This window comes from Crocuta crocuta, unplaced genomic scaffold (genome assembly GCF_008692635.1).
Source record: "Crocuta crocuta isolate KB4526 unplaced genomic scaffold, BGI_CrCroc_1.0 scaffold143, whole genome shotgun sequence".
Lineage (NCBI taxonomy): Eukaryota > Metazoa > Chordata > Mammalia > Carnivora > Hyaenidae > Crocuta > Crocuta crocuta.
The window spans coordinates 8,793,678-8,802,847 of record NW_027529175.1 but is presented as its reverse complement, the minus strand read 5'-3'; the positions used below and the strand labels follow the sequence as shown (position 1 = coordinate 8,802,847).

Genomic DNA, 9,170 nt, shown 5'->3' with positions numbered 1-9,170 from the left:
TCAGCCCCGCCCCCCCCCCGGCCCCCACCCTCCTTGTCCCCCAGCCGAGCTCCTCCCAGGGAGGCAGGATGGTGCGCGCGGCTCCACTGGTGTCCCCTCCAGGGGACTTCCTGACCCGTCGGGCTGTGACCCTGCCCTCTCCTCACCCTAACACACCACTGGAAACTCCCTGGTTTCTCCTCGGGCCTCCCCAGGGGGCAGCTGGGCCAGGCGGGACCCGCCAGCCTGGTGAATTCTGAGGGAGCGTCTCCACTCCGCCTGACCCGCTGAGCCGGCCGCGGGGGGGTGGGGGGCCGCTCCTCTCAGGTCAGTTCTGACCCCCCAGCCCGGATGTGGGGCAGGTAGGGGAGGCCGGGCGCAGGCTCCCCTAGGGGAGGCCCGGCTCCTTCCTGGGGCCGCAGAAGAGGGGCGGAGCCTGTCGCCTGGGGAACCCGCTGGGGGGGTGGGGGGGCGCCCGCCCCGCGCGAACAAAGGCCGCCCCCTCCCCCGCGGCCCGGGGCTCGGCGCGCCCCGCCCTCCGGGAAGGCGGAGACTCCGGAGGAGGCGCGGAGCCGGCGTCACCCGGGTCCTTACCCACCACCCCCCACCGGCACCCGCTCCCGGGGGGAAACTGAGGCCAGGGTGGCTCGGGGCTGGGCGGCGCGAGACTCAGATCACTTTCTTTGCGGTTTCTTGGCTCCCGCCTGGGTCGTTTTGTTTTATTTTGTTTAACGTTTATTTTTTGAGGCGGAGAGGGGCAGAGAGAGAGCCTGGGGACGGAGAACCGATCCCGAGCAGGCTCTGCGCTGCAGCAGCCGGCCCGACGCGGGGCTCGAACTCACAAACCCTGAGGTCAGGACCGGAGCCGAAGCCCCACGCTTAACCCCGAGCCACCCAGCCGCCCCCGCCTCCCCGCCAGGGTTTTGATTCGCTGGGCAGTTATGTCCGTTTGCCTGGCGCTGCGTTGACATGTTTTATTTTAATTTGGTTGCCAATATTTAAAAATCAGGAGATTTCACATAAAAACTCCGGTTTTAGTGCGTCTTTAGGAGGTGGAAGTTCAGGCACCGCAGAGCCCCGCCTGGGCCCCTGCTCCCCCAACACGGGGTGGCCGTCCTGGGGCCAAGGCTGGCTGCGGCCACGCGTCCCTCTGAAGTGGGGAGCATGATGCGCGGTGCAGAGCAGCAGACAGTCGCGGGGACCCCCCCCCGGGTACAGCGCCCCGTGTGAGATCACCCTTCCAGGCCATGGGAGGAAACGAGGAAGCGTGCAGAGTGCGGAGGCGGAACTGCGGGTCCGCACAGAGCAGCTCCTCCGTACATAGGAAAGTCAGGGTGGGCTTCCTGGAAGCGGGGACGGCCGAGGGTGCGTTTAGAGGGAGGAGAGGGACCAGGAACCCAAAAGGGCCTGTCTGGGGATCGTGTTTTATGGGCGCAGCGCCTCCGAGGCGCCGGGTGCAGCCGCTGTCCCTGGTCCTGACAGGGCTGGGCCCAGGCCCGCCGCGCTTCTGCCNCCCGCGGAGAGGCTCCCGGCGTGGGGAGGGGCCTCGCCCTGCCTCCGCCCCCGGGCCTTTCACGGATCGCGGGAATGAATGGGGGTCGGGGGCAGGGAGGAAACTTTCCCACCGGACGCCGCTCCGGCTTAGGGAGGGGGGTCGCGATCCCACCCCGTCCCAGCCGGGGCGTCCCCCACCAGGCCCAAATCCTGCGGCGTCACAGCCGGAGAAAGGGCGGGTCTCCCGGGCCCCTAAACGAGCGAACAGGCGTCCAGGGTGCTCCCCCCACGCCGGCCCCATCAAGGGTCGGGCAGCCCTGAGGTCTGGCAGATGCCCCGGTCCTAGGATGGGTGGTTTTGTTTGCAAAAGAGAAAGCCCAACTTGGGGGAGCGCAGGACCCCTCCCCTTACAATGGCTTCAAAATTCTCCTGCGTCCTGCACTCTTTCCTGTTTTCCAAAGGGTCTCAGACTCTGCATGGGGCTTAGGCCTGATCAGAGAAGCCTACCGTCCCCCCCTGCAGTGCTTGCGGGGGTCTACGCTGCTCCGTTTTTGCCGCCACCAAGAAAGCTCAGACCACAGCCCCACAGTTGGGCCCTGGGACCCAGACAGAGGACGGAGTCTGGAAATGGGAGACCGGGTTGGGGGTTTGGCTGAGACCCGTGTGGGGCTGGGGAGGGGCGGGGGGTGGGGCTTAGGGTGAGGTGGTCCCAAGCTGTTGTGGTGCAGTTAGAATACCGACAAGCTGCGTGTGGACGTGGGTGTTGAGAGGTAACCCCCCAAACCCAGTGGGGGGTCCTTACCAAGGCCTGAGCCTGGTGGCTGCTGTCCACTGATGAGGTCTCAGGTGGGGAGGCCAGAGCCCCTAGGGATGGGGCATAACTCCTGGCTCTGACAGAAGCTTACCAGAGGGACTTCCTGACCCCCTCCAGAGGCCCAGCGCTGGGGCCCGTGCAAGGGCTCACACCCCCCACCCCCACCCCCACCTCCAGTCATTGGCCAGCTTGTCTGCGTTCTCAGGCTGGCCGTCTCAGCCTCTGGCCTCTGTCTTCATCTCTAAGACCTCAAGGGCAGGAAGAGGGTCAGGGACGATGCGTTAGCAGCTCCGTATACAGAGTCCTTGCTGGAATCACCTCTGGCCCGGAGCTGCCTTCAGGGGGCCCCTAGGGAGGGTCCAGCTGCCCTGGGAGGCCTGGGTCTCTCCGCATTGCTCTTGCTTGCTGTTGCCCCGGTGCAGGTGATGGCCGTCCCCTGGGCTTCCACGGTAAAGCTGGTGACCTAGTGCCAACTCCCTGTCACCAGATTGTGCGGATGGGACTGCTGGGGAGAAGGGTCTGCTGCCCCACACGAGGGGCCGCTTCCCTCCTTGCCTCCCCAGAAGTGACTTGGACCTTCCCCAGCAGGCAACAGGCTGCAGCAAGGGGCAGGGGTGCCCCAGGCACCTGGCAGGCTCTCCTCCACCGCCACCGGGGCCCCTGAGCATCCCAGCCGCCGCAGGAGCTTCTCCCCGGACTGTGCGCACTCACTCTCGGGGAGGCAGGGTCCTGGAGGGTGGGGGTAAAGAGGGAGAGGGGGAAGGTTTGAGCATCGGTGACCAAACAGTCCGGACTCTTAGCAGGGCTCCGGTGCGGCGGGTGTAGATGGCTGCGGGGGCTGGTGTGGAGCTGGAGAAGAGCCCCTGGACCCCTGGGGAATGTTCTGTGGGCCCAGACACCACTCTCTGTTGAACATTCCGTGTTGTCCCGTGTTTCACTCAAAACTAATAATTCAGTAAACACCCTTGGCCAGTTTTTCGTCCGTATTTTGTATATTCAGAGGCATTGGGGGTCCAGGGGCTTTGGAGGCGGCTCTGGGCCCCCTGGGGACAGGAGGACACCTTGCGGTGGCTGTTTTCCCGCCTGTTGTCGGAGACTTTGCCCAGCCTCTGCTGAGCTGGGGGAGAAGACCCCGGTCCCTGCCCTGGGACTCCCAGGTCAGGGCAGGCCGGGACCTTGTGGGCCGGAATGCCGGTGGGAAGGGGTGGGCTGGAGGGTGGGATCAGGCCCAGGGGAGGCAGAGGAGAGGCTTCTTCAGCAGGTCAGGGGCTGGCTGCACGGAGGGCAGCGCACCCTAGGGTCCTCCGAGCAAACGTGCAGCAGAGGTGCGTGCCCATGGGGCCAGAATAGGCTCAAAAGGAGCAGGGCCTGGGGGCACACGGCTGGTCCCCCTCTGCACCGCCTCACTCACCCACCTTGCAGCTCAGCCTATGACACGCGGCTGCGCCAGAAGGTGGCGGTGAAGAAGTTGTCGCGACCCTTCCAGTCGCTGATTCACGCGCGGAGAACTTACCGGGAGCTGCGGCTGCTCAAACACCTGAAGCATGAGAACGTGAGCAGAGAGCCCTGGGGCGGGTCTGCAGGGCGGGGCGGGACTCCCCTCGGGGGGCAGAGTCGCCAGGCCTTACTCCTGCCCCCGCCCAGGTCATCGGGCTGCTGGACGTGTTCACGCCAGCTACCTCCATTGAGGACTTCAGCGAAGTGTGAGTGGCAGCCGCCGTGGCAGCTGAGCGCGTGCGGGGGGTGGGGGGAGAGTAAGAGTGCGGGGCCCCTGTCCTGACCCCTGACCCCTCCCAGGTACCTGGTGACCACCCTGATGGGCGCCGACCTGAACAACATCGTCAAGTGCCAGGCGCTGAGCGACGAGCACGTCCAGTTCCTGGTTTACCAGCTCCTGCGCGGGCTCAAGGTGGGCGCCGCGTGGGCGGGCACAGGGTGGGGTGTGGTGGCCGCAGCCTGACGCACCGTCTCCCCCTCGCAGTACATCCACTCCGCGGGGATCATCCACCGGGTAGGTGCGGCCGCGGGGTGAGGGGCGGGGCGGGCGCCACCGCTGCCCCTGCGCTCACGCCCGCCTGCCCCGCAGGACCTGAAGCCCAGCAACGTGGCCGTCAACGAGGACTGCGAGCTTCGGGTGAGCTGGCGCGCGGGAGGGGCTGTCACCCTGTCGGGTGGCGGAGCGGGGCCTGCCTGGGAGGCACTGACAGGCCTGGTGGTTGCTCTAGATCCTGGATTTTGGGCTAGCCCGTCAGGCCGATGAGGAGATGACCGGCTACGTGGCCACCCGCTGGTACCGTGCCCCTGAGATCATGCTCAACTGGATGCACTACAACCAGACAGGTGATGTCAGCCCATATGGGGGCACACGGTTGTGTTGAACCAGGGTGGGCAGGGCCTGGGGACGGTGGGGGCTGTGGGCCCAAAAGCTAAGGACTGTGGTGGGGGCATTTGTGTCCAGCCTTGGGGACAGGCAAGGTTTGGGAGCACTGTTGCAAAACAGACCGTAGAGGTGCCGAGCACAGCAGATCTTGGGCAAACGCCTCCGCCTACCCAGGGCTGGGTCTGCTGTCTTCGGGCCTGGGTGTGACTGAGAGGCCTGATTCTCTGAGGGGGGCTTGGGGAGGGCAGACTAATGGAGACTCCTTCCCCAACAGTGGACATCTGGTCTGTGGGCTGCATCATGGCTGAGCTGCTCCAGGGAAAGGCCCTCTTCCCAGGAAATGACTGTATCCTTGCCCTTGGGGAGGAGGCTTAAACCAGGGTCCCTTTCTGCTGGGTGGGTCTCAGGGGATGTGGCATTGGCCCTTCCTGGCTGGTCTTGCCTCCTCTGCGCCACACTGCCACCTTGGGCTCACTGACTCCCGCTGTAGGAGAGCAGGTTTGGGGCAGTGCGCCAAGGTCTGGGGGCCCGGGAAGGGTCTGCTCCTGGCCAGCAGGCATTTCCTCAGCCAGGCAGACATCGACCAGCTGAAGCGAATCATGGAGGTGGTGGGCACGCCCAGCCCTGAGGTCCTAGCGAAGATATCCTCAGAACACGTGAGTCCCAGCTCCCAGCTCCCTCCGCTAACCATGCTCCTAGGTACCCTGGAGGAAGGGACCCTGGGAACAGACTGGGAACCGTGTGGGAAGCATGGGTCACAGTGGAATAGAGCCTGAGGCAGGAGCCTGACCCCTTAAGGGAGGAAAGGGAGCAGGGAAGATGTTCCCGGCATGAGGGACAGTGAGGGCAAAATCCCAGCACTAACAAACAGTGCCCTTGCCCAGAACAGTGGGGTGACACCTGGCCCCGGGGCTCCAGGCATCGAGAGCCAGGTGGGGTGCTGGAGCGACTAAACCCCACGTGGGAGATGCCTCTGGTCTGTGCATGTTCTTGTCCGGGCCTGCTGGAATGAATGAGTCTGGGGGCTTCTCTCAGCAAGCCCCTGCCTGGCTTGAGGTCAGAGGAGGTAGGGCGTGAACAGCCCCGTCAGGCCCTTCCTCTGTGTCCCCAGGCCCGGACGTACATCCAGTCCCTGCCCCCCATGCCCCAGAAGGACCTCAGGAGCATCTTCCATGGAGCCAACCCTCTGGGTGAGGACGGGCCCTGGGTCTGAGCTGGGCTCCGAGTCTGGCCCTCGATGCACAGCTGACCACTCCCTTCCACTGACCACTCGGCAGCTGTGGACCTCCTGGGAAGGATGCTGGTGCTGGACAGCGACCAGAGGGTCAGCGCGGCCGAGGCCCTGGCCCACGCCTACTTCAGCCAGTACCATGACCCCGACGATGAGCCCGAGGCTGAGCCCTACGATGAGAGCGTGGAGGCCAAGGAGCGCACAGTGGAGGAGTGGAAGGGTGCGCTTGAGGAGGGCTGGGTGGGAGAGGCGGAGCCCAGGGGCCCGAAAGCGTCATTCCCTTGGAGGCTAGGAGCTGCCTGCTTCCTTCCGGAAGTGTTCTAGTTCCTCCCCAGTGCGTCCCCCCCACTCCAGGGTGGAGCAGGTAGAGATGGGATGGGGTCGGGGGGTGTCCAACAGAGGCCTGGGGGGCAGGCAGCACAGGGTAGGCTCTGGAAGGAAGCCGAGGGGCTGAGGCTGCCCTCCGGGTGATGGGCCGGGGCAGCGAGGGAAGCGGGCCAGTGACCAGTGACGGCACCCTTTCCCTTCACTCCCCAGAGCTCACCTACCAGGAGGTCCTCAGCTTCAAGCCCCCGGAGCCACCACAGTCACCTGGCAGCCTGGAGATTGAGCAGTGAGGGGAGTGTGGTGGCCGGCCGCTCGAACCACAGGATTCCCTCGGCCTGCTGGATTCCCACGAGGGGTGCCTCCCAGCACCGCTGTGGCCAGCAGCCCTGACCCTAGCCTGGGACCTTTCGCCTGCACGCTGCTCCTTGTGGGCAGTCCTCGTATGCATGTGAACACACAGAAGTGTGCCTGTGCGCAAGACACCGGGGCAGGAGTCTAGGCAGAGCATCCTGGGCTTCCTTGCTCCCCCGCCTCCTCCCAGCAACCTGGGTCTCCCTTAGGACCGCACCTGGATGCCGTAAGGGGTCCCCCAGGGAGTAGTTCGGTCCCCAGCTCTCCGGGGTCCCAGAGGGCCGTCTCTGGGGGGCCCCCTGGAGACCGAAGTGAGGGTCTTAGTTGTCGGAGCGTCTCGGCCCTGACGAGCGGCGCTACCCTGGAAAATGCAGAGCCCCAAGTCTGAAAGCTGGGCAGGATCTTTTCTGGGGGCTGCCAGGGCAGGGACAGAAAGTCAGTCTCGAGCCGCGTGTTCACCTGTGCTGTGTGTGGCACGTGTGCACTAACGTGTGCTCCTGCTACCTGCGGGTCAGGCACGTGTAGGCACGTGTGAGTCTGTGGCTGCCTGAGGGAAGGGCCAGCTTCTGTGACCAGCAAGGAGCTTGAATGGATGTGGCTGTGCCGTCACTTCCCCTTCCCTCAGTCCCTGCTGTAGGGCGCGGGGGCGGGGGCGCTGTTGCTGAGATCCTGTGTGCACCGCCCAAGGGGCTCAGGCGGGCGAGGGGCATCCAGTGGACAAAAGCCAGCCCCTTCTCCTTGCCTGTGGGGGCTGCTGCAGGTGCTTCTAAGGCGTGAAGAGCTAGTTGGCACAGGGGGCTCCAGCCTGGAGGAGGCTGGGGCGGGGGGCACACCAGTGTAGACTTGCACTCAGACCCTGGACCTGGGCCCGGAGCTGATGAAGAAGGCTCTGCACGCTCTACCTCTGCCCACCAGGCCCTGCCACTGAGAGCTGGGGGTTCTGGTCTGTGGGTCAGCCCTCAACCTCCCTTCTTCCAGAATGGAGCTGATCTGGTAACCTCTGGACACAAACCTGCTCAATGTGTGTTGGGGGTGTGGGTCCTCCGTCGAGGCTTCTCTGTGGGGTGGTGGTGTCCTATGCATCAGGTGGTGACCTCCCACCGTTCAGAGGCCTCAGCGTCAAGTGCCTGCACCAGGGTGTCACAAATAAAGGGGTTCTCTCTCACTCGGCTTGTGTCCCAAGTCTCCAGGCTCTGCTGCCCCGCTGTCCGCACTGCCTGAGGTGGGTGGCTGATCTGCGCACCACATCCCCGGCTGGCCTGACCCCGCCAGCCCCTGCACTGCCTCGATCCCTTGGGTCCCCAGGCAGGCAAGCAGTTGTCTCTGGCATTGCACCCTCCCTGCTCCCCAAGAGCTCGGGGGGATGGGGTGGGGTGGGTTCTCCACCCAGGCTAGTGGGCTCGGAGGAGGGACAGGGCAGGATGGCCATCCACAGACCGACGCCAGCTGCCCTGCTGAGGAATTCATCGGGCAGGCTCAGCTTCAGACCTGTGCTGCCTTTCAGTGGTCAGGGAAGCCGCTGGGGGACAGTCGGGGGGTCTCTGGGAGCAAGGCCCACCCAGCGGGGTGACGGGGGGGGAAAATAGCTTTTTTAAGGGGAAAGAGGCCACCTGCCCTCGGGACACACTAGCACTGCAGCTCACTCAACAAGGACACTCGTGCCCTTGCCCTGGGCCTTGGGGGTGGAGACCATGTGGGAGCTGGGCCTCCAGGGGCCTGGTCAGTATGGCTGCTGGGCCTCAGGTCCTGGGGGAACCCCTGGAGCCCAAGGTAGGCCAAGTCCTGGGTGGGAGGCAGGGGACGGGAGCAGAACTGGGGCTTGCGCCACCTGGGGAACGCGGCCAGACCCCTGGGCCCCACCACGGGGAGTAAGAGGGCCAGCTAGGGGCCTCCTGGAGGAGGCAGGTGGAGTGCCACGGGCCACCTGCCACGGGCAGCCCAGGGCATGAAGGGCACAGGCGGCTGTGGCTCCAGAGCCCCCGGGCTGTTCCCACTGACTGGTCTCCAAGTCCTGGGTGCTGCAGAGCCCCAGCCCACAGCCCAGGCGTAAAGCTGCTCTGGCCGCCTCGGAGCTGCTGATTCATGGCGGGCGGGCAGGGCACAGAGGGAGGGGCGGGGGGCCTTGGGGATCCTGTTACTCGGCTCATTCTCAGGCCTGGGTCGCTGCGCTGGGGGGCCCGGGAAGGGGGCTCTGTCCTCCAGGAGAATCTGGTCCAGGGTGTGGCCAGACATGGAAGGAGGCTGCCCCCATGGAGGGTTAAGGGGGTACAGAGACCCCAAGTAAGGCCCTCCTTCACCCCTGGGGTCAGGCGTAACTTTCTGGAGAGGGCGGAGAGGCTCAGGCTTGAGACAAACCAGAGGGAGTAAGCCGGGCAGAAGGGGGACAAAGGGCCTTGCAAATGCGGGGAGCAGGCCTCCCACGGCCCAGGTGGACGGAGAGGGGGGTTGGATGTGCACAAGAGCCCAAGGGGGACCCTGCAGGGCCAACCTCTCTAGTTCCTGGGGTTGCAGGTCACAGGAAGGGTGTTGGTGATGCAGCCTAAGTTTGGGAGCCGGGACCAACTCTTCCACAGGGAAAGGGGGAGCAGGTTCAT

General features: G+C 65.3%; 1 protein-coding gene across 1 annotated transcript; it reads left to right on the top strand.

Moving 5' to 3' along the window:
* The first annotated feature begins 3,475 nt into the window (after positions 1–3,475).
* MAPK11 (mitogen-activated protein kinase 11) lies at positions 3,476–7,741 on the top strand. Its single transcript, XM_077757834.1, has 12 exons — positions 3,476–3,481; positions 3,576–3,839; positions 3,932–3,990; positions 4,085–4,196; positions 4,269–4,298; positions 4,374–4,421; positions 4,513–4,627; positions 4,942–5,013; positions 5,244–5,323; positions 5,779–5,857; positions 5,945–6,118; positions 6,436–7,741. The coding sequence occupies exons 1-12, from the start codon at positions 3,476–3,478 to the stop codon at positions 6,513–6,515; spliced, it is 1,119 nt and encodes a 372-aa protein (XP_077613960.1). The 3' UTR covers positions 6,516–7,741.
* Positions 7,742–9,170: the final 1,429 nt, after the last annotated feature.

Coding starts and splice junctions, on each gene's coding strand:
- MAPK11 (XM_077757834.1), top strand. Junction 4,628..4,941: donor GATGCACTACAACCAGACAG/GTGATGTCAGCC, acceptor CTTCCCCAACAG/TGGACATCTGGTCTGTGGGC. Junction 5,324..5,778: donor CGAAGATATCCTCAGAACAC/GTGAGTCCCAGC, acceptor CTGTGTCCCCAG/GCCCGGACGTACATCCAGTC.